Source organism: Tripterygium wilfordii, chromosome 7, assembly GCF_013401445.1.
Source record: "Tripterygium wilfordii isolate XIE 37 chromosome 7, ASM1340144v1, whole genome shotgun sequence".
Taxonomy (NCBI): domain Eukaryota; kingdom Viridiplantae; phylum Streptophyta; class Magnoliopsida; order Celastrales; family Celastraceae; genus Tripterygium; species Tripterygium wilfordii.
In genome coordinates this window covers 303490-326451 of record NC_052238.1, presented here as the reverse complement: position 1 = coordinate 326451, position 22962 = coordinate 303490, and the positions used below count along the sequence as shown (strand labels likewise).

At 38.6% G+C, this 22962-nt stretch overlaps 4 protein-coding genes and 1 long non-coding RNA gene across 13 annotated transcripts; 2 read left to right on the top strand and 3 right to left on the bottom strand.

Moving 5' to 3' along the window:
- Nucleotides 1-610: 610 nt before the first annotated feature.
- On the bottom strand, nt 611-2690 carry LOC120001801. Of its 2 annotated transcripts, none has more exons than XR_005469039.1 (5): nt 2291-2690; nt 1999-2198; nt 1261-1684; nt 1064-1130; nt 611-946 (listed from the first exon to the last, which is right to left on the bottom strand). It is a non-coding gene; the product is annotated as an uncharacterized LOC120001801 (long non-coding RNA). The 2 variants fall into 2 exon arrangements; XR_005469040.1 differs by having other exon boundaries at nt 1261-1404.
- Nucleotides 2691-4668: 1978 nt separating this feature from the next.
- On the top strand, nt 4669-7174 carry LOC120002348 (protein CHUP1, chloroplastic). Of its 2 annotated transcripts, none has more exons than XM_038851073.1 (5): nt 4669-5797; nt 5889-6205; nt 6292-6403; nt 6707-6838; nt 6922-7174. In XM_038851073.1, exons 1-5 carry the CDS (start codon nt 5174-5176, stop codon nt 6976-6978), a joined length of 1242 nt encoding a protein of 413 aa, XP_038707001.1. In that variant the 5' UTR covers nt 4669-5173; the 3' UTR covers nt 6979-7174. The 2 variants fall into 2 exon arrangements, with proteins under 2 accessions (XP_038707001.1, XP_038707000.1); XM_038851072.1 differs by having other exon boundaries at nt 4673-5797; nt 6915-7174.
- Nucleotides 7175-8663: 1489 nt separating this feature from the next.
- On the top strand, nt 8664-16833 carry LOC120002347 (6-phosphofructo-2-kinase/fructose-2,6-bisphosphatase-like). 2 transcript variants are annotated; one of them, XM_038851070.1, is made up of 23 exons: nt 8664-9046; nt 9165-9228; nt 9664-9959; nt 10410-10628; nt 10973-11179; nt 11277-11372; nt 11591-11689; nt 11792-11821; nt 12484-12537; nt 12965-13018; nt 13108-13185; nt 13377-13468; nt 13552-13609; nt 13682-13756; nt 13983-14030; nt 14637-14734; nt 14881-14956; nt 15598-15660; nt 15792-15877; nt 16040-16108; nt 16200-16263; nt 16356-16421; nt 16522-16833. In XM_038851070.1, the coding sequence occupies exons 1-23, from the start codon at nt 8861-8863 to the stop codon at nt 16597-16599; spliced, it is 2256 nt and encodes a 751-aa protein (XP_038706998.1). In that variant the 5' UTR covers nt 8664-8860; the 3' UTR covers nt 16600-16833. The 2 variants fall into 2 exon arrangements, with proteins under 2 accessions (XP_038706998.1, XP_038706997.1); XM_038851069.1 differs by having other exon boundaries at nt 8861-9046; nt 15792-15883.
- Nucleotides 16834-16939: 106 nt separating this feature from the next.
- LOC120002349 (RING-H2 finger protein ATL66-like) lies at nt 16940-17548 on the bottom strand. Its single transcript, XM_038851074.1, has one exon. It carries the CDS (start codon nt 17539-17541, stop codon nt 17053-17055), a length of 489 nt encoding a protein of 162 aa, XP_038707002.1. The 5' UTR covers nt 17542-17548; the 3' UTR covers nt 16940-17052.
- Nucleotides 17549-18724: 1176 nt separating this feature from the next.
- Nucleotides 18725-21243, bottom strand: LOC120001246 (SAGA-associated factor 11). Of its 6 annotated transcripts, none has more exons than XR_005468824.1 (5): nt 21111-21243; nt 20424-20547; nt 19371-19752; nt 19190-19262; nt 18725-19108 (listed from the first exon to the last, which is right to left on the bottom strand). XR_005468824.1 is itself a non-coding variant. In XM_038849471.1 (5 exons), the coding sequence occupies exons 2-5, from the start codon at nt 20466-20468 to the stop codon at nt 19071-19073; spliced, it is 471 nt and encodes a 156-aa protein (XP_038705399.1). In that variant the 5' UTR covers nt 20469-20547; nt 21111-21243; the 3' UTR covers nt 18725-19070. The 6 variants fall into 6 exon arrangements, 5 of the variants coding, with proteins under 5 accessions (XP_038705399.1, XP_038705396.1, XP_038705395.1 ...); XM_038849471.1 differs by having other exon boundaries at nt 19438-19752; XM_038849468.1 differs by adding an exon at nt 20705-20761 and having other exon boundaries at nt 18725-19262; nt 19438-19752; nt 21111-21211.
- Between the last annotated feature and the right edge of the window lie 1719 nt (nt 21244-22962).

Here is a 22962-nt window from a genome sequence, read left to right as displayed (position 1 = left end):
CACATTGATGGGTTTCCGCCCAAAACAAGGCCCATCTATGTCGGGCCTGTACGTTTAAGTTGGGGCCGATGGGGCATTCATAAATTCACAATTATAGCATTTAGCTGACCGCAGACATTGTAATATTCAGATAATTGAAAATCAAACATAGCACAAAACACACCACTGTAAGATGCATAGATATGGAAAGTAGATCTATTTATGTTAATCATCTCCAGAATAGAAATGAGAGTCCCAAGGCAAATGATAATCAGAAACAAAAAGGGTCAGTCAATCACAGCAACAAACTGATGAATATCAACACAAAATTGCAGCACATTAGTGTAAATGAGAAATTTCCATATCACAGTCACAGAACACACGACTGTCAAGTGATAATTGAAGAAGTTAAGGAAATTAATATGTTAAAGACCATTTATTCATTATGCTGTTCACGCATGCCAAACTGCATACTATTTCATATCACATCGTATGCAAGGGAAATTTTCAGTCACACATCACTAGTTCAATGCCATTCAATAGCCAACACATCCAAGCTAACCTCTATCGAACTTAAGCAACAGTTTTATCTCTTCCCTAGGAGTTAATTTTAAAGTGACAAAAAAAGAGCGAAACAAACATCATCTTGAGGTTATCCTCAATCTTTGCAACTAGACCATGAATGCTATCCACCATCTCTTTTAACAGAGGCAGTGTTGGATACTTTGCTTTGTTACATACCAATCCAACATCACAGCACAAAATTCAGTGAATAACACCAAAAACAAATGTCACACTCACACTCAAACTCACACCAGCAATATTCCGTGAATTGCATACAGTTGTTAACAATTAAATAGCAAGATATAGGAAAGTAGGCACACCATCAACAGTTATGGCACTGTTCTCCACTTCCGAAACCCTGTCCAACTCCTCCATCTTTCACCTGATCTTTGCGAAACGACCACTACAAAATTCTCAGGAAAAGAAAACGTCTCAACAAGCTTCAATTTCACATTATCGCAAAAATAAATCAAATATAATATGAACTCGATTAATACACAAAAAGACATAATTATCGTACCTTTGAGGGATCATCGTCGAGCGTAAGCAGATGATGCAGGTACGACACGGAGATTTCGAATATTTAACTGAGAAATCGAAATAAACTCAAGTATATCATTAGATATCCAAAACAAATTCATCATCATCAAACCTCGTAGATTACGTAAGAGAGAACACAGGGAGCGTACTCTACAAAGAGGAGTATAGAACGACTACCTAGAGATCAATTCTCGTAGACCACTCCATTGAGAAGACACTGAGACTTGAACAGAAGAGACGCCACCAGGTACCTAGACGCCATTGAAGCTTCGCATCCGTTTCGAGAGAGGGAGACCGCGAAAGAGAGAAGGATTTGTCTCACTAGGGCAAAAATGAAAGATTAGGTAACAGACAATTCCGGATTCCACTACGATCCCGCCCGTAACATAGCGGAGTTTGGTCCAGCCCCTCCTTAGTTTGACACGCGGAGATGATAAAACTTTTGAAACAGACTACCCCAGGTCACACATCACGCGTGCATCAGTGTTATACTAGTACAATGACGAAATAGTCCAGTAGATCTAGCGACATCATATTTTGAACCCCTCCCCACTTACCCATAAGGGAAAAAAGAGAGAGTAATTTCTTTGAACTACTCCAGCTGGACGGTAAAAGCATAAATGGAAAATACTGTGATTAACTGAATGAGAAATTAAAAGATACGAGGATAAAAATTATTCACAAATTTGTTCATTCTGAAATATTGAGATTCTGCCACTAATCAGAGACTTTTACTTCACCAAATCAATAGGAAATTATATTTTCAAGGCTCTTAAGTCTAAATCTGGTAAATTCAGAGTCCAATTACACACTAAAAGAGTCCCCATAAGGGACAAACCACATATCGTAACCGACAAAAGACAATTCCAGCGTATTTCAAGATTGCCTGAAACTAACTAATTGTAGTTGCCATACCTGAAACTGTAGTTGCACGCAGAATCAATATTGCGAAACCCGACGATCAACGGTGTGTTCTGCAGATATGTCATCTAAAGTTTAATCGCTTGTTTCTCAGTTGATCACTTGATCTGTTTAACAAGTTGCCGGGGCGCCAATCACCATGGCGGTTGGATTTTAATTAGGGCTTTTACTGCTCATGCGTTCGAGGTTTGGCCCTGAATCATAAATGAAAAAACGGAAATCAAATTATCCATGAGAACCTTGACGGCTTCCAATTCAATTCCTACACCAGTTGCAGACCACCTACCTTGGACCATTGTTATGCTTGGATCGTAAACTACACAAGGGGGAAGACAGGCGACCACCGCCGGTGGATGTCACGAAACTCAACTTCGATGTGCCTGTCAGAGACGATTCATTCACTGTATCCATAGTGGAGAGGGATGAAACAGGTAATATTGCCAATGACAGCGCTTGTTCTACGGCGACAATTGATACCACAGTGGGCGTAGCCTTGCAGCAAAATAGGCTCTGAAAGAAATCACTCCGATAACGCTGCGAAAGAAATCAGGTGAGTGTAGGCATTTCCAAACTTGGCTGTGAAAGAAGTTGAAATCGCTGCGATCAGAACCCTAGGGTTTTCCAAAATTGGGAACTTGAACCCTGCACATGGAGACCTACTTTTTTTGCAGCGTGGTTCAAATGACGACGCCGGACGCATTTTAATTTTCAAGTACATATGTATACTCATTAAAAATAAGTACATGTTTCGGAATAAGCTATTCGGCCCACTGGACCGCTACAGCCCATTAGGTACGTCCAATTGTCCTGCATTTCAAGTACTTGTTTTCATTCATGATACTAAACTGCTCAGCCCATTGGAATATGCTACGAGTATTGATTCTTGATTGGCATTCTATGGAAAATCTAGGATTAGTAGCTTTAATGTATTGGGACTTTTAATCATGGACACATCCAGTTTATCCAAAAAAATCATGGACACATCGACTTCGTATTGCAGGTAAGCTGTGAATAGGAACTGATAGAAGCAATCGAAACAGCTACTGGGGAGAAGAAAGATTGTTTTTGCTTCGTACAAGTGATACTGTGATATTGCACAAAGATGATATCAGCAGAGAGCTCCTCGAGTGGGGGTTCAGGGCTCTCTGCTGCCAAGAGTCGTCCACCAAATCCTCAATAGAAAACCAACAGACTCTGTGGGACTGTTTTAGGCTTGGTAGTACTTCGTTTTTTTCCTAGATTAAACTTGGAAGTACCTGAATAAGAACAATAATTGCATATTTTGAACACGTGGTTAATTCAACTTCAATTCTAAATGATTTTGAGTAGAAAGTTAATACTCTCTTTTATCAAATTCGTTGTACTCATAAGGCCAAACATTGCTTCAGAGCCAAGTGGAAGAGGTATAGCTTCCGTCACACTCATATTACTTATCAACTATTTGTGGACTGTCTTATGTAAATCTTAGACTGGCTTTCCAAGGTCCATGACTCGGGAGGTTTGGGTTGAAATCCCCTTCCCAATTAAAAACTGGTAAACAAGGACCACAATAACCAATACTATTAGGTCACATTTGCCGGTATTAATAATTTAATACGACTGGCACAAGACACCCCCAACTTCCATTTTGCACATGCGCTTCAGCGAGATGCTCATAAATGAAATCCTCATCAGTCCATGGAGTTTTTGTGGCTAATAGCATTACTGCTTAATGAGGTGTCACCAAAACTGTCAACACCGTCCACTCATCTTTTTCGGGGTCATGAGCAATTTGTTAGACCATCGCCCTATTAAGGGTAACCTTGCCGGTGGGGAATTAGTGTTTAACGTACCAATTACTGCCGTGAAGCCAATATAGGTATCTGTGTTCTCATTTTACTCAGAGAAAGACAACAAGAACGTACCCCGCACAGTTACCCTACACAGTTTAGAATGAGACCTCATTCCTTGGTTGTACCCTGAATTGGAGACTCGATCTTCCGATAAAAACTTCCAAAGAGTTGAGAGGCACTTGGGAACCCTCAAACCTATGTTTGGCTTTCCATTCTCCATCATAATTATTCTACTCTTAACTCAACCACCACAGAAAGCAAAAATTTACCGTCTGACAATCAGCAAATTAGAAGATCAGTCATATTCATTATGATTTGAAAAAAATACATACATATCAAATGATACATATATATAAAAAGTACTGATGTGATATCCCATCTAACGGTGCTTATCAAAAGAGAATACTCTTCATCTATCTTCGCCTTCACAAACAAAAGTCACAAAACAAAAAAAAGGAGTAAAGAAAAAGAAAATCTATTCTGGTAGCCAGTAATCATCCTTTACTTTACTAACATTCACCCAACCCCACCCCCCCACCCCCCTTTTTTCTCTCTCTACCATTGCTTCGCAAGTAAAGAATAACCTATGCAAGCCTAAAAGCTATAAAAGTCGCACACAAGGATTAATCCTGAAGTTTTTGAAAGTTTGAACCTAATTAAACCAACATCCCAGTCCGTGACTAACACTTGGCAATGAATATTGGAAAAACGTGTTTAACACATGGGCAGTTGAACGTTTGCAATCAGTCGCATGTCATGCCTTCACAAGACTACATGATTTGCTAAGGTTGATTATACTGAGATATTATGTTCTAAAAGGATGGTGAGACTGCTTGTGATTAGTAGCAGATGACGATATCAAAGAAGGAAAGAGTGTCTAGGTAATTTTGAGCGATAATTTAATGGTGCACCTAAAAACTTCTTTTGTAGGGACACTATAACTACAAGACATGCCCGTCAGCCAAAGAAATATTGCACCTATATTAAAGTTATTAAAAACTAAAATAATGCGTAAACGTATTATCATAATAAATACACACCAAATCAAGCCGCCACTAGTATAAAATGAAAACCAGAACATTCTTTTTCTTGCTCCAAAAAAAGAACCCAGAACATGTCAGAAACACCCTCCCTTGAAAATTATAGTCTTCCTGCCCCAAACTGCAAATAAATAAAGGGGCATTTATCTCTTGAAAATCACTCCTTAGACTTGGGCTAAACATACCTCTTTCCAAAAAACCTCAGTCCCAAAGTATGAAAAGAGGACGGATCCAGCAATTGAATTTGAGCTCAATCTACTCCTGAGATTCTTCCTGAAAGCAGAACAAGGGACAAAAATGCAGCATAAGGACAGTGGATCAGAGATCAATTGTCTCAAGCAAGAACTTGGCAATTGCCTCGCAAGGAATGGTGCACTGGAAAAAGAAAATCAGGAACTACGACAGGAGGTGGCTCGTCTAAAAGGGCAAATCAGTTCCCTTAGGGCACACGACAATGAGAGGAAATCCATGCTATGGAAGAAGTTACAGAACTCCACAGACAGCACCAACAAAGAAGCATCTCCAGAGAAACTGGAATTTGTCAAAACAAAAGAACAGAGTCCAGAAGTAGAATATATGAGTACAAGGGCAGATTACCTAGAGTTAGCAGCCACGAAAGAAAGAGCAGCGGCAGTACTGAAACCACCACCGAGGCCAGCTGCTTTTTCCCCTTCCCACAAGGAGGTGATTGAAACTAAAGCTCCTCCAAAACAAGCACCACTTGCGCCACCATTGCCTCCAAAGATGTTAGTTGGAACAAGGTCACTGCGTCGTGTGCCAGACGTTGTGGAGATGTACCGTTCTCTTACAAGAAGAGATGCACACATGGATAATAGAACCAATCCCATGGTAGCTCCGGCAGCTGCATTTTCCAAGAACATGATTGGAGAGATTGAGAATCGCTCCACTTATCTTTCAGCTGTAAGTACAGTTACAGCCTAGCCTTTATATCATCTTGTATTCTTGTTTAAAAACAAAAGACTTACAATGATAGTAATTATATTTTGGACAGATAAAGTCTGATGTGGAGAAACAAAAGGAATTTATCTGTTTCTTAATCAAAGAAGTGGAGTCTGCATCCTTTGGAGACATATCTGATGTGGAGGTATTTGTGAAATGGCTAGACAAGGAACTATCTTCCCTTGTTGATGAGAGGGCAGTACTTAAGCATTTTCCACAATGGCCAGAGCGAAAAGCAGATGCTGTTCGTGAAGCGGCTTGCAACTTCCGGGACCTGCGGAACCTTGAAGCTGAAGTTTCATCATATGAGGACAACCCCAAGGAATCTTCAATTCAGGCTCTAAGAAATATGCAAGCATTGCAAGACAGGCAAGTATGTATACACAAAGATACTATTAACCTACTACTTTCAATTGATACTATAGATTAATCACTGTTCAATGTTCAAATTACAGGTTGGAGAGAAGTGTTAGCAGTACAGAGAGGACACGTGAAACTTTGAGAAAGAGATACAGCGATTTCTACATCCCTTGGGAATGGATGTTTGACACGGGGCTGATCGGTCAGGTAGGGAGCATATATTCAATATTTACCATACCTTACAAGATTCATGTAATAAACATCTTGAAACTGGCATGAAAAACACTAATAGCATTGCAAAGCTAGAATTTTGACCTTCGTAGTCGGCAACATTTAAATCACACCAGACCCATTTTACACCAATAGAGCTTGAACAAAGCATATAATTCGAAGAAAATGTATCATGTAAAGTGTAATTTCCAATGATAACATATGGTAGGATATTAGATCCAGAATTCTTATTTCCAAAACAGATGTAACTTCAAGTCCAAAATCTTGCATTTTTTATAGATGAAATTAAGTTCGTTGAGGTTAGCAAAGAAATATATGAAAAGGGTAACCAGAGAATTGCAACTAAATGAAGGCTCTGCAAAAGAGAATCTCCTCCTTCAAGGAATACGATTTGCCTATCGAGTACACCAGGTAAAACTGACCCCCTATGCTTAATTTTTAAAACCAACATTCTAGGGTGAGACTTGCTAATCCATAGAATATTCAGTTTGCAGGTGGTTTTAATGCAGAGGCCATACAAGCATTTGAAGAGTTCAAGGTGGTCAGTTTAGGTAGTCATAAATGATGCCACGCTGGTCCAATATGATAGGCATGTTCGAACAAGGAACACTCACTTGCAGCTAGAAAACCACCAGCATATTATGTTCTTGTAAATTATCTAGATTTTTCCATCTTTTTGAAGGAAATTCTAGACAGGTGAAAGCTTTCTGAATTATGAAATTTGGGTCTCAAACACCAAAACAAAAACACTCACCTTTCATGATAACTCTTTGCTACAATATCACAAACACGACATCATATGCAACCACAGAAGACAGGATCCACTATGCTAAATTCAAGCAAACAAGCGAAACATTTACAATCACCAGCAGAAAACGCAGAACATAACCTCAGCAAGAAATAAGGAGTGGATCCCGAACAACGAAAAAAGAAGTGTGGAACTGTGGATCCTGAACAATTGAGCTGATGTGGATCCACGAGACAAACACATTAAAAATCATACTATAATAATCAGCTCAGCTCGACCAGAAAAATAAATTTCTAGAACCCATCATTCCATCAATGAGCTCTCGAGCACCAGTTAAAAAACAGACCTCTACATAAGTCCATAACATTTAGTACCTAGATAAATAGCAATTCAGATTGTAACTGTGATGAAAAACAATAATAAGAGTTTGATGTGAAAATATAATAACTCTTCATGCGTCTTAACAATACATAGCTTATCTTAACCATGCTAAGCCTAACGCACAACAGGAACGTGCTACATTAGCAAGCATCTTTATTTGACAATATATTGCAGAAGGGAACTAGCTGGAACTATTTGCAGGAAACACATAAGACACCGAATACTGTGAAGCATCCTTGTTTGTTTAGACACGCAATAGTGGATTTATTTGACATGTAAGCCCGAGTCTAGTTTGCATTGGGGGGCTATAAGAGTCTATAATGCTGGAACATCTAACATTCATTCAATTTGCACGATAAAAAAAAAATTATCAACACAAATGAACCGAAAGAAAATAGTAACTCGTGAGGGTCAAGGAGAGATTTTAAGTAAGTAAAATTTTCCATTGGATATCAAATGTACCAAGCACTAAGACAACAAGAAATCCAAGAAGAACATTTTAATAAACCCTAGCGAAACATGCGGCTTGAAAATTTTGAGGTTACTTGGATCTCTGCCTCACCTTTCTACGCTTTCTCTTCAACCTCCTCATCATCTTCTTCTTCCACTGCAAGAAGGATCCATTCAAAACCTCATACACGTCATTGTTTCTGAAAACAAAAACCGAAAAGTGCTTCCTGTCTGCTTGTACATAGATCGAGAGGAAAAAATACAAAAAAGTGTATGTTGCAGCTACGTTCGACTCTAACCTTAGCTCTCATGACGACGCAGTATGAAAGAGAACCAGTCGCCGCTTCTTCAATGGACTAAAGATTACAGGGAAGGGAAGGGAATAGATACGGCGGGAATTTATTGTGTTTTGCAGAATTTTATAGGTAAACCCTAAAAGGTGGGTTTTGATGTGGATGGATGAAACCGACTCCAATAATGTATTTAATCGTGTGCGTTGGTGTATTAAATGGAGATTTTAACTCATAATCACATATTTTGTCACTCAATCTTAGTCCTTAGATTGAGGTTCAGACAACAAAAAATATTTTAGTTCTAAAATTTTCATATGGAGTCATGCTTTATTCGCGGGAGTGTAGCGAGTACATGGCTGACACTGAGAAACGGAGACTGGGGGCCCGCGCGATGCACGTGGCCCACCAGGGCCCAAAACCTATCTCCGTCGCTTGTTTTCTGATTTTCTCAGGCCCAGCTAATCCAAAACGACCAATAGGGAACCACAGGCACAGAGTAAGCTCACGCCATGACCAGAACCTAGAGGAACGATTCCGTTCAGAGACAAAAGGAGAAAGATAATGGGAACTGGTGCATCGAAGAGCATGGAAGATGGCACCAATGGCAGCGATGGGAGAGAAGAGGGACATGCCGGCGGACAGCTCTATGTTTCGTTGAAGATGGAGAATTACAGGCTCAAAGGCGAGCTTATCCCTCACGTCTACGGCTCCGTCCCTCTCATCGGCTATTGGGACTCCTCTAAAGCTGTAACTACCGTCATTTCTCCTTGTGTGTTTCATTTGCTTCTTTTGATTGCATGCACAGATGTTTTTGACTATTCGAGTGATTAGTGTATGACTTAATGGCTTTCGTGTCTTTCGTTAGCTCTCCATGGAACGTGAATCAGCTTCAATGTGGGAATTGAGCTTCGTTGTTCCTCCGAACCACGGTAACCATTAGGCTAAGCTTGGGAGGGTTCCCATAGAAACCCAACTCTCCACCCACCAACCACCACGAACCTTCCTCCCAAGTTTAGCCTTACGCTTGCGTTTCATATTTTTATGGTTTTTCACTTTGTGTTCACTGTTTGGCAGCCTAGAAGAACTAAACATAAGATACAACGGAATTTATAAGCATTATTTGGTCATGAAATTTTAAGTGGTGTAACTGGTGTTATTTCTGAAACCACAATTTTGCTGTACCAAACAGACGCTGTACATGTTCATCGTGCATATGGGTTCTTTCCTTGAAAGGAGATTTTGAATATTTGTTATTTCTAGCGGCTGGATAAGGTTTTACGAATTGTACATGAGATATTGTTTTCTCTGCTGCCTAGTTTCTCTGCTTATTTGATTGGTTTTGTGCCTGCCGTTGTGGAACTCAGAGACCTTGGATTTTAAGTTCCTTTTGAAGCCAAAGTACAGTAACACACATTGTGTGGTGGAGGAAGGTCCAAACCGACTCCTCACTGGAGGAACACTGGAAGGGGATGCTAGAGTGGCAGTTTTTAGGCCAAATGCCGATGAGGTTGTGGAGTATAGAGTATTCATTAAAGCTGATAGAGTTTCACCATTTGATCTTGCTGCGAGTTGGAGAGCTTATCAGGAGAATCTCCAGCCTTCGACTGTTCGTGGGATTCCTGATGTTAGTATCAACTCAGTGCCACAGAAGGGTGCTGAGGTGTGTTTTTTGGTTACAATGTTTACTGCTACATAATTAATTAATTATTGTTAGAATATATATATATATATATATATATATATATATATATATATATATATTTATATAAATGATGTGAAACGCCCCAAACCAAACTTATTGGGTTGACAAGTAATACCAGTTATATGCTTTCTACTGCTATCCGTGCAATTTGAATTTTTCATTGACCCCATTCTCAGTTAGTCTCTCTTTTCATAAAGGGACAAAGCCTTTAATTAATGGGAATCACAGATGCCTATCTTAAAATAATAGAACAAGTAGCATAGACCTACATTGCTGCAAGTTTGGCCTCCTGCAACGGAAGTAACTGTTTAGTGTCTCGGTCCCCCAACACTTTCATTACATTTTTTATAAGGTGATTATCGTGTAATGTGACTTAACTGCAATTTTTTGTTCCCATCGTCTCTGTAGAATTTCTCTTCAGCAAGTTTGGAGCTTGATCTTGAGCATTATGTAGTTCCAGCTCCATCAACTTCCGCAAATAGTGGTCTGGTGTATGCAGCTAACAATACAGAGACTCCTAGATCTTTGACCCGTTCTGGGGTTTTTTCCAACACCAACAGCTTAGGCAGTGGTTCACACTCCCTGAAGGATAGAGGTGTTTCTGTAGATCGACCTCCAACTATTAAGGTTTATCTTGTTAGCCTTTCAAGTTAAATAGACCTTTAGTATGGTTATAATGACATTTACATCAGTATGAGGATGGACACTAATTAGGCTTTTACTCTGGCCATGGTTATTGATTGCAACTTCCTGTCTATGCAAGGTGCAGTTTAATTCATTATCAACTTGTGAAACTGGAAGCATATGTTAAATACACTGTCTAACCCAAGAGCAATTTGATAATTATAACCTATTAGACACCACTTATCTGTCTGTTTTTGGGACGGGCAGATGCTATGAGAATTTGTCTGTTCTCTCTTCAGTTAGTACTGCACTAATTCTGATGTAATGCAATGTGATAAAACTTTCAGGATATGGAGGTCATTGTTCCAGATCCATCCAAGGTGTATTCAGGTTCTGGGATGGTTGAATCAAAGTCGGTGGGGACCTTTTCTCCTTTGCAAAAGCAAGATCACAGGGGACTCTTTGTGGATAGAGGTGTTGGATCTCCTAGGCTTGTTAAATCAGCTAGTGCAAGTACTTTTTCTACTGATCTCAAACTGGATACAGAAACCAAGGTCTTACCAGATTACACTATTTCCCATATGTTTGCTGTTATCTGAGGGTGATTTAATTTTTCATTCTATATGTATTTACCTCTTTGTTTATTGCCAGAATACTATGCCAGCAGCTGCCGGAGCTGTTGCAGCTGCAGCTGTGGCTGATCAGATGCTTGGACCAAAGGAGGACAGACATCTGGCAATTGTCCTGGTATCTCACTGCATAACTCTTTTCTGGGATCTTCTGATAGTATTAACTGGCCTTACGTTTTTCTTCATTTACTTGCCATTCTGGTAAGGTTAGAGATCGAATGTCAAATTTTTTTGATAAATTAGGGTGTCATATTCACTACAACTTGATCAACTACCTTAATAATTTATCGATTATTTACCTGTGAGAAAATAATTCTCATAAGCTGGATTTTTTAGGTTGGTTTGCCAGCTCGAGGCAAGACATTCACTGCAGCTAAACTTACAAGATATCTCCGTTGGCTGGGCCATGATACCAAACACTTCAATGTTGGGAAGGTGAGTGAGTTCTTGCTTCAGCTAAATTGTACTCAGATATAAAAAATCAAAGATGAAAATTCATGACATTTTTCTCTTCTTCACCCCCCCCCCCCCCCACAGTATCGGCGTCTTAAGCATGGAACAAATCAGGTACGTTTAAGATGCCTAGACTTGTGATTTTTTATTTAGTAGTTTTCATTCTGAACAGTTTTTAGTTAAAAAATTTATGAAGAAAAGTATTTAGAAGCACCAATAAGTTGCAGCCCTAGTAACAGAGACCAAAGTTACAAGTTAGATAGGCTGATACAATCAACGAATTATAAGAGGTGCTGGAGAGAAAGTTTTACACAAAAAAGCCAATTGTCTAAACCACGTCTACTGAAGATTTAGTATCACTAAAAGTTCTCTGGTCCTTTCTTTCCATATAAAACTGTTTGATGCTATAAAGCGATCTAGACATGTATCCCTGTTTCCTGATTTGCCTCTCCCTCTTCTTTTCCCTGGTTGAACAAAACGTTTTATTCATCAGTGAAAATGGAGAATATAATCACTTAGTGTGCTACTATCTAGAGCTACCCTGCAGCAGCCTTGAAATAGTGCCTCAGTATGGTTAAAATGTTGTTTTGATGCCCAGTCAAATAGATAATTGAGGAAAGGATATAACAAGATATGCCATTCAGAAAAATTTTATCGAGTAGTTGAAGGACATTTCAAAGTGCAGATGCCTATGATTTACTTTGAAGATGGCTTTCTTTCCAAGATCAGAAGATTGCAGACGTTTCTGATGTTTCTGCTTTTGTTTCTTGATGCAGTCTGCTGACTTTTTCCGAGCTGACAATCCCGAAGGACTTGAGGCACGCAATGAGGTGAATGGTCATAGAAGAAATTTATTCTAGGGAGATCATTACGTGATTTTACCCAACTGTTGAATTCAAGTTGTTGCTCTGCCTCTTTATGCTGGAATATGTTGCATTTACTGCAAACCCTGTTTCAATTACTGACTTGGTGGTTATTTGGTTGTACGTAATAAAGGATTCAGTTAGTAAATTTTATTTTTGGGATGTGGATTTGCATGATTCCCTCTATCGTTATAATCGTTTCATTGGTTCAAGCAAGTGGAAAATGCAATTTCTTGCATATTTTTGTAAAAAAGGATGCCATTCTGCAGATACTGATTTTTCCTTTAATGAACTGTTGTTACTACTGAATTTGGATTTTGTTGGTTGATTGGTGATGTTAACTCCTGTTAACCTTCTTCTTTTTACATAGTTTTAATATATCACGTGCTACTAGGTAGCAGCCCTGGCAATGGAAGACATGATATCTTGGATGCAAGAAGGTGGCCAGGTAAGTTCTTTTATGGTAAGACTTGCTATGATTCTGTAGTTTATGAAGACAAATCCTTTTTTCACTCATATATGATATTATGATTGTAGGTAGGAATTTTTGATGCCACAAACAGTACCAGGAAACGAAGAAACATGCTAATGAAGATGGCTGAAGGAAACTGTAAGGTACACAAGCATGGCATTAGCGCTCAGATATTTTTGTTGTCATCTTATTTTGGGACGTGTGGTAAAAAAGTCTTTACGAGTTCTTTTTGTTAGCAAGTTTAACTAACTTATGTGGCATGAGTTGCTATAACCAATGTTTAACATAAAAAGTGTTGAACTCTTCTGATAAATGTTGTATATTCCTTATGTAGATAATTTTTCTGGAAACAATATGCAACGATGAACGCCTTATTGAGAGAAATATACGTCTTAAAATTCAGCAAAGCCCTGACTATGCAGAAGAGTATGGATGCTTGCTGAATCTTTTTTTTTTTTTTTTAAATTTTGGTTCTAATGTGGATGCATGATTAGTTTTACTTCCTGCAGGCCAGATTTTGTTGCTGGAATGCAAGATTTCCGAAATCGGCTAGCCAATTATGAAAAAGTAGTTTCCTGGAACATAAATTTAATAATTGCTCCTTGTGAGATGTTTGTTCTCAAAATGCATTTCTGCCAGGTCTACGAGCCAGTGGAAGAAGGATCTTACATCAAAATGATTGATATGGTCAGTGGACATGGAGGACAAATACAGGTAAACTTATTTTGTTTTAGAGAATTATTGCTTCTCATATTTTTACCTTTTGATGATTGACATGCACAATGTCAAACTTAGTTCTTTCGTAAGTTTGCTTTGTCCCTGAATATCTTTGTAGTAGGTTTTTGTTCATCTCTTTAACTTATTTAATATTGAGTTCTCGCTGATTAGTTGCAAGTGCCATCTTGGGTTTTATGTTCAGAGCTTTTACTTGCTTATTCAGGTGAACAATATCAGTGGCTATCTTCCTGGGAGAATTGTCTTTTTCTTGGTATGTTATTATCGAATTCAATCACTCCAGTGAATGTTATCTATATTACTTTGCTAATAACCTTCTTGATTATTTAAAATTTTTTGGATACTCTACTTGTTTTCTGCATGTTTGTCATCCACATTTTCTGATATCCAGCATGGCAGCATCTTCTTCACATGAACATACTCTTCTTATTATAGCGCAGTTATATAAATATTAAGTTGGAGTTACATGAATTAGCGTGGGGAAGAGTTGCAAGAAGTAGAAGGAATGCTGAACGAAGTAGTTTTGGCACTCTTAATCGCTTATCTGTGAAAAGAAATCCTAGTTTTGGTTTCTTCAGGAACACCTTCCTCTTAATTTTTTAACTATTCCTTTGACATGTTAACTTTTCTCTTGGTGCCAAGAATTGTTAATTGCTTTGTTAGAGTATTTCCTCATTTTCCAAATTTTATAGAGGTAGCTTAACATTATTTGCACTCGTGAATTAGGAGTAATTACATATGAGGACGAAGATTTGTGTTTAACTGCAGAATGATAATCATCCATCATTTTGGGATATTCCTTTTAATGAATTTGCTTGTGTTTCGGATAAAGAAAGAACTTTTGTTACTCTAATTGCAGGTGAATACACATCTTACTCCTCGCCCAATATTCCTTACTAGGCATGGCGAGAGTCGGGATAATGTTAGGGCCAGAATAGGGGGTGACTCAGTCTTGAGGTATATCTGAAATCTCTCCTGTTGACTCTGGTATAATTGATTTTCTGCTATAGTTTGTACTCAAAATATTTTAATGCAGACTCTGGTTCTTCTGTGAGTGTTGGTATGCATTAATTTCATTATCTGTTTGTGGCCTAATTGTACAGTGATGCTGGAGAAATTTATGCAAAGAAGCTTGCTCACTTTGTTGAAAAGAGACTGAAATCTGAGAGGGCTGCTTCTGTATGTTCCATTTATCTGTTCATTCTTGCAATATATTTGATAACATTTCATACAAAAAATGAGGAAGAGAAAGGAAGAAAAGTGTAAAATATATAAAGGAGAATGAAGGAAAGACGTAGCTGTAATAGTACGTTAGCTCCCCTCTTCTTTTCCTTTGGTTGCGCCCAAATACTGAATGTGTCGCTACTGCAGCGGCAGGGTTATGTATTGGTTGGCTATCATCTGAAAGTTGTAAGAACGGGAATATCTTATAATTAAAATTTTGGAAGAGCAGCAATTCCGGTTACAATTAGCTTCTTTTTTCTTTTTTCTTTATGTTGTCCCATCTGATGTTACAAATAAAACTACATCCTCATGTGTTTGCTTCACTAGTGAATTCAGCTAATTGCTATTATTCGACTTGCCGTTTCTCTTTTTCTTTTTGGTTTTGTGTGAAGGCTTCAACACCAAGGACAAGTTGTGATATGCTATTTTTCATTTTTTGCCATCCTCTTTAATTTTTTATAACTTCGATTGAGCCAGTGTGAAATGGATATATGTTTTGACTTTTGATATTCTATACACAAATACCCCCGACCCCTTTCCCCCAAAAGAAAATCTAAAATGCTAATAACCATTTTGGTTTTCCTGCTTTGATATAGATCTGGACGAGCACACTGCAGAGAACAATTCTGACAGCAAGTCCAATTGTTGCACTTCCTAAGGTTGTTTAGTTTGAAATACCTTTGTTAACATGCCAATATTAGAACAATCTAATTCAGCAAATTCTCATGAATGATAGATGGAGATTGAAAATTGTGATTGAGCATTTGAATTTGTTTTTTACTTTCGTTAGATACAATGGCGTGCCCTCGATGAAATAAATGCCGGAGTATTTGATGGAATGACATATGAAGAGATGAAGAAGAACATGCCTGAGGAGTATGAGTGCGTTACATAATTTCTTCCTTATCAATTTTAGAAAATTAAATGCTTTCAACTTTTGTAATTTGTTTAGTAATTTGCTTGCATTTGAATGCATAATATTCGTTTGTATGTTTACTGTTCATTCTTTTTTTCCTTTCTTTTACACCCTATTTAAAGGTCGCGCAAGAAGGATAAGCTGAGGTATAGGTATCCTCGTGGAGAATCTTACCTGGATGTTATCCAAAGGTAAGCAATTTTGTAGCTTCTATTAGCCCTTGGGAAGAAGAAAAATTGAGTTTTCAGGTACAACATTTGAAGTTTTTCCACTTCAACACAGGCTAGAACCTGTAATCATCGAGCTTGAGCGACAAAGGGCACCTGTTGTAGTGATCTCCCATCAGGTTGTGTTTATTTCATTGATAGTTCAACTCTTTCTGCTCTCAACGTGGTTTGTTTGTTAATTATGTTTTGTTTTTTTTTAATGCTTGTGCAGGCAGTATTGAGAGCATTATATGCTTATTTTGCTGACCGACCTCTAAAAGAAATTCCACATATTGAGGTAATCCAAAGGAAATTACTACCCTATGGACTTCTAGGTTAATAGCCTACAACAGATAATGTTAATTAACATTTCTTACATGGTTATATTTAACTTTCAGGTTCCGCTCCACACAATAATAGAGATTCAAATGGGAGTTACTGGAGTTCAAGAGAAGAGATACAAGCTCATGGATTGAACATGACCGTGTACACTTTTTGTTTGGGTAAAGCCGTAAAAGTAAACGACATCCGTGCACAAAGCTCCGGCAGTGTTGAGAAGGAACAGTTCAGAACACAAAAGTGCTTCCAACTTTGAATGAAAGCAAAAAATCCATAGCTCGAGAGAAGGGGTCGAATTTTTCATATGAAGTACAGAAATTCTTTGTAATTTGTTTAATAATGCTCTCATTGGTATAGATAGATCGTGCAAATCTCTGACCATATGTTTTCCTTTCAATTTTTTTTCCAGATTATCGATTTATTGAAAAAACCTTGAATAAAGACAGAAAAAACTAAACCTAAATAGAACAAAACAAAATGGGATAAATGTTAAGCTCATTTATTTCAAAACCTTCTTTATTAAAATATATATATATATGGGGGGCGATTTCATGTATATGGATTATGTTCTTCTGAATTAGCCCAATCAATCAAGGGATGGCAGAGTCATGGAGAGAATTTACAGCTCCTAAAGAAGCTCTACAAAGAGGGCAGCTAGACTGAGTACTGAGCCACTTGTCCACGCATTCAGAATGATATTCATGGTTACAATCAGGCAACACCTTCACCTTATCTTCATCTTCAAGTAAACTGAGGCATATGCAGCACTCACCTTCAGCGATATTAATCTCCATCGATGAACGGTGCAAGCTTACCGGAAGGCTATCGATGGTGGCTTGATTAAGCCCCGGTGAGCTTGAACATGATGGTGCAACGGTGGTGGCCGTGGTTGAGAGGCGGCGTTTATGGCGACAAACCCAATGAGCATAAATTGATAGGGTGGTGATAAGGATTAGTAGAGAGAAGAATACTAGCATTAGGAAGAATGATTTGCTATGCAAATGATGAAGAAAACTTGTGGGAATTAAATCAGTGAAGTTCCAGTGAAGGGGCTGTTGTACTTCAGAAGGTCGGGCCATTAGAGAGTTCCTATGGCTGTGATGTTTAGTATTCTGGAACTTTGATATATATATATTTTATATTTAGATAAAGCGCTTAATTTTTGCTTTTTGGGACAGTTGAAAGTACAGGATGCCAACTGATAATAAAATATCTAAAAATAATTGGGATATTGATCTGGATAGATATTTAGTATTTTTGTCAATGGATCTTTTGGTAGTACAAGGTTGATATTTTTAATTGTGATTAGTGAATTTTCTAATCAAAGGAACAAGACAAGGTTTTTAAGACGCGTAAGTTGGTCATATAAGGCGATGGAATAGGCACGTCACTTACTAAAAATGTCCTTTCATGTGTGCAAAATGTAATGCAACTATGCAAGGCTTATTAAGAAAGAGACCACTTGGTTGAAATTAGTTTTCTAACTTCACGGGTATGTTTAGCTTTCCTTGTTAAAATCTTTGCACCTAATTCTTAAAAAGGGGTTTTATTTGCATAAATGAATAGCTAAGGCAAAGATAGAGACTTGCTTTTGTCTTGCTTAATAAGAGAGAGACATGGGAGTCTTTGTCTTTTTCCTGTTTTTTATTTTAAAAAGTTTTGCAATTCGACGGTCAGATTTACTAATTTTTAGTCCACCCATCAATTTAACTTGTAAAGATCCAATGATAATTTGAGTCAGTTGCCATTGGGATGGTGATCCTATATATGTGGTGGGCCAAGGCTTCAATGGTGGATGACTTAGGTGTCCGTAATTAGAAAAAGGCTGGACACCATTAAGTATATCTGTCATATGCTGATCCATAAGCCTAGACTCTAGAGATGTCAAACGGGCCAGTACCCGTTAATAAAAGTCAATGAGCTATGCTAGGCCCCGCCCGCACATTTGACTTACAAAAGGCCCATGAAAATGTATGGGCTTCCAATCTAATTTTACCTGTGAAGGCCCATGATGTGTCCCTTCTAATTGCGGTTGCATTTCTATTTGAAAGGGCATATGAGGTAGAAGCGGAGTAGGGGACTTGAACACACCTGATGGAAAGTCAACTTCCCCAGCCATCTTGGTCCCATTCCAGACTGCCAGTCTACAAAAAGATGCCAATTTACCATGATCCAGCGGTCACCCGATCCCAAAAAGAACCACAGAAAAAAGGATAATGCAAAACCATCTGATCATCATTGGATTTGCATTTCTAGGCTTGATTGAGGTTCGCGTTTAAATTTTTTAACTACAAATAAACTTTGACATCATATCCTTTGTGGTATAGTTCGTCACACTTAGAATTTCCAAGGGCGGCGCCAAAGAAATGACCAATAATTTATGTACAACAAGAAGCACCTATACAATTCCATATAACAAAAAATAAGAATCGCCCTAAGAGAGTTTACGCCAACCCTGCTGAGCGTCAATTACTCATCCTAATGAGATCTATAGAAGAAATAAGGAAAAATATCGTTTAGGTGGCTCCATTAACTAGAGCCATGGAATGGCTTGCATCTAACAACTTGAACTTCGGGTTAGTCAGCCAGCCTCTTGATCTATCTTGTTTCAAGAATCTTCAGTTGCCCCATCAGGGCACTCCTCACCTGCAGCACCAGGTGTTCCGTTTGGTAACTCGTTCGTACTGGTGGGATTTGAATAAGGAGAGTACAGTGAAACAGCGGTACCTTTTGAGTACCGATTCTGATTCTGATTCTGTATAGCAGTGCTACTCCTCGTCTTGGGACGAGATTTTCTACCCTGTACAAGACAGATGAAGGTACCAAACAATTTCATAATTTGTCACCTAAATGAACAATATTCACATAACTGCATGGCGTGCTTCTTAACAACAACAAAATAATGAACCTGTCAAGATGATGCATTGACATACAGCCAAGGACATTAAGAGGGGGAGGACGAAGGAGAGTATCACCTTTCCCATGCAGTTTTCCAGATGGGGAGCAAACTTTCCAACAGCAGTTGGCTTTCCACATTTCATGCACTTGAATACTTCATTGCTAACTGCAGAATTATCATTTCCAAATATGTCTCGCACATCCTTACCATTATTCGTTCTACCACTGTGACTAGGATCAGCAACCTGAGCTCGGGCTAATGCTGACAATCTCAGTTCATCTTCCCCTTCCTCCAAATTCCGATCCAGGCCCAACCTTGCCATCCGGTGACACTCAGATGCAACATCAACAATCATAGAATCGAGAAGATTCTCGAAAAATTGAGATGAAAGCTGAAAATACATTTGGAAACTGTAAAAGACCTTCGAGTGGATGCATCAATCCTTACGAACAGCATTACAGAATATATGCGAAGCAAAGCCAATAAAAGACTGAGTAATCAAGAGATTCTGATATGTTAGAAAAACAATACAGGAATACATAACTCGTGAATACAAAGCCAAAGGGCTTTCAAAGTCAATAAATCACGATAAGAACTTCACATCAGTTCAAGCAGTAAATATGCATCTCTTGTTTCCCTTAACTCCCTATTCAATGATGCTTTGGTAGTAGAAAGATTAAATAGAACAGCCTTAAAGGATTTATAACACCGTATCCCTAGAAGATATCATCAATTATGCTCCCTAACAAGTGGAGGAAATTATGATCATCCAAAAGGACTCGAGGATGCCACAAAAATATACAAATAATATTCAATTCTCACATGTACCATTCATGAAAAGAAACACAGAGACGAAAAAATATTAAACCAACATAATTAATTTCCCTGCAAAAAAAAAGAAAAAGGATCAAAGAACTTTATTATCATCTAAAGCTTTCCAAGTTTTAACCATAAAGATATGGAGTTGTCACACCATTTCTCATTGTAGCAATATCTTACCAAAAATAAAAAATAAAACTCAAACACCATGTAGGTCAAAGTCCAGGACAAAAATGCGCTTACCTGGGAATGAGAAGACAAGTTCTCCTCATTATTTGGCGCCGACATGAGTGCAGAGGAGCTGAGTTCCACTATGATAGTTGCTTAAAAGAAAGCTCCAATGGAAAGCTCCCGAGCTCCTTACGACCTTGCAAGAATCAAATCAATGCTATAGACGCAATTTTAAGTTCTAACTACAACGTTAGCATTCAGCGAAGAAATCACTTCATACAAACATAAAATCAAAGATTGCTCCGCAATTCATCTATAAATCGACTATTGGGAAAATCCATACAAAAGGATACCAAGAATTAGGCGTCTTCGCTATTGCAATCCGAATCCAAGAATTAGGTATTTCGATCCTGTTCAAATATCATCAGATGAAATAGACTGCTAAACTTGCTCAGAATTGAGTCCATAATTTATCCACAAATCTTTTGAGGAAATCGATGCAAAACGAAACGAATAATTAGGTATCCTCCGTATTGTTCATCTATCAATATATCATCAGATGAAATCGACAGCTAGCACAGTTGATTAATCATCTCAGAAGATCGCTAGAAAACAAGCTATACGGGCAAGGCAAACACTAAAAGAATTTGAATCGCAAATGAATTTAACTGGATAGAGACTTCTCCATGTGAATGTGGGAGCTTGCGCTTCAGAGATGACGACAAGGAAAGAAAGATATGGGGGAGAGAGAGAGCTTACAGTAAGGGACACCTGAGGAAGCTTTCTTGCCACTGTCGAAGAAGGAATCTGGGCAGCGCAAGCGGTTTCGATGCAGTGCCCCGCGCAGCCGCGCTTGTCGTACGCTTTGTTGCGACGCGCAGTTGAGTGCTAAAAAAAATTTAAGGGAAACTTTAGTTACAACCCACTTTTATTAAATACACCCTGTCAATTGAGTTTTTTTTTTTTTTTTTTGAAAGAGAATCATGGACCCAGATGTATTAGATAGAAACCAATACAAACCACTATCAGTGGTCACTTTCTCTACCCATAGGAAGACGAAACACTAAAAAAGAAAGACTACAATCAGAGCAGGAAGAATTAAAGCAAGGCAAAAACTAGAGCATTGGACGCGACCCAGCTACCAAAAAAAGAAGACTAAACTACTAATAACAGTCCAAGGAGTCCCCAAACTTGGAACTACAGCCCCTAAACACCACTTCTGTCGTCAGAAGAACCTTCCCTTGCCACAATTACCTCCACCTCGGAAGGGATTTCCTCAATCCAAGAAAGAAAAGAGTTGGCCACAATGCCTTTTTGTGCAAGAATATGAGCCGCCTCATTAAGGTCTCTTTTAACATGAGAAACCTTCCACTGAAAAAAGAAACCCAGCAATCTAATTATATCCAAAACAATCACACCCCAATCCGATAAATTGTCAAACGGAGTACGGGGATGAAGAGCATCTATAATTGTTAAAGCATCTCCTTCTAATTGAATTGCTTGAAACCCAAGATCCTTAGCAAATTGTAAAGCAAGAAGGGCTGAAAGCGCCTCGGCCATTAACGGACTAAGAGCTATTGGTCTCACATCAGAGCAAGCTGCCAAAGGAAAACCCTGATCATCCCAAATAATACAGCCAAATCCGGACCGATTAAGATTAGAACACACAGCTGCATCAAAGTTGATTTTCACCACACCCGCTTGGGGAGGACACCAAGATAATAGAGAAGGAACATCCGGAAACATAACCCCTCCCCTCTCCTCTTGTAGGCCATGTAACATAGACTGAAGTGACTCAGAGGCCAGAGTAAAAACTTCATTGGAAGAGGGCAGAGTGCCCCCATACACTCGAGTATTTCGTCGGTGCCAAATCATTCTTAACATCACTGCAAAAGCGGCCAAGCTAGAACTGTCAAGACGGCAAGAGAAGAGAGTCCATGCCTCTTTAAAAGATGAAACCAACAAAGGTAATTTCTGGATTCGGTTAGTACTGTGACAAATAACCTCCGAAGCATAAGGATACAAGAATAATGCATGCATTAGAGATTCAAGGGAACTTTTACAAAGCATACAAGAGGCATCTAAAAGCAATTTCCGTTTAGCCAAGTTATCATAAGAAGGAAGAATATTATGGACCGCACGCCATAAAAATAACTTGGTTGAAGGAGGAACCTGGAGGGCCCAAATACCAGGCCAAAAGCCACTCCCCGAGCTATCAGAAGAAGAACTAGGACCCAACCTTTTTCGAGACGGGTTGGGCCAGATAAATCAAAGCCCAACAATAGGACCCTAGTTCACAAGCCGACAGACATTGACTGGTCTATCAAGCCCTTGGAGTTGGAAATTAACTAGTAAAATATCTACTCCTGGGGCTGCGATGAACCCGATTAATTTCAGTGGCTATGTAAGATTAATTTATAAAATTCAAGCAGTTGACATGATATAATTGTCTGTCATATGATGTACTTTTTGCAGTCTGTCATATTCAATAAAAAAAATATACTGGCGAATGAGATGACCCCTGAAAGAAGTGAACTAATAATATTTGGGCCATGGACCTTGCAATGAAGCCCATTCCACTTCGTAGAATCAATAATGAAATTTAGGCAAT

Bases quoted from the DNA above. Each gene is read 5' to 3' on its own strand.
- LOC120001246 (XM_038849467.1), bottom strand. From the start codon at position 20,468: ATGTCGGCGCCAAATAATGAGGAGAACTTGTCTTCTCATTCCCAG. The intron at 19,753-20,423 runs GTAAGCGCATTT...ATGTATTTTCAG, and splicing joins ACTTGTCTTCTCATTCCCAG to CTTTCATCTCAATTTTTCGA. The intron at 19,263-19,437 runs GTGATACTCTCC...TGTCTTGTACAG, and splicing joins TGGAAAACTGCATGGGAAAG to GGTAGAAAATCTCGTCCCAA.
- LOC120002349 (XM_038851074.1), bottom strand. From the start codon at position 17,541: ATGGCCCGACCTTCTGAAGTACAACAGCCCCTTCACTGGAACTTCACT.
- LOC120002347 (XM_038851069.1), top strand. From the start codon at position 8,861: ATGGGAACTGGTGCATCGAAGAGCATGGAAGATGGCACCAATGGCAGC. The intron at 11,690-11,791 runs GTGAGTGAGTTC...CCCCCCCCACAG, and splicing joins AACACTTCAATGTTGGGAAG to TATCGGCGTCTTAAGCATGG. The intron at 12,538-12,964 runs GTGAATGGTCAT...ACGTGCTACTAG, and splicing joins GACTTGAGGCACGCAATGAG to GTAGCAGCCCTGGCAATGGA.
- LOC120002348 (XM_038851072.1), top strand. From the start codon at position 5,174: ATGCAGCATAAGGACAGTGGATCAGAGATCAATTGTCTCAAGCAAGAA. The intron at 6,404-6,706 runs GTAGGGAGCATA...CATTTTTTATAG, and splicing joins ACACGGGGCTGATCGGTCAG to ATGAAATTAAGTTCGTTGAG. The intron at 6,839-6,914 runs GTAAAACTGACC...TAGAATATTCAG, and splicing joins TTGCCTATCGAGTACACCAG to TTTGCAGGTGGTTTTAATGC.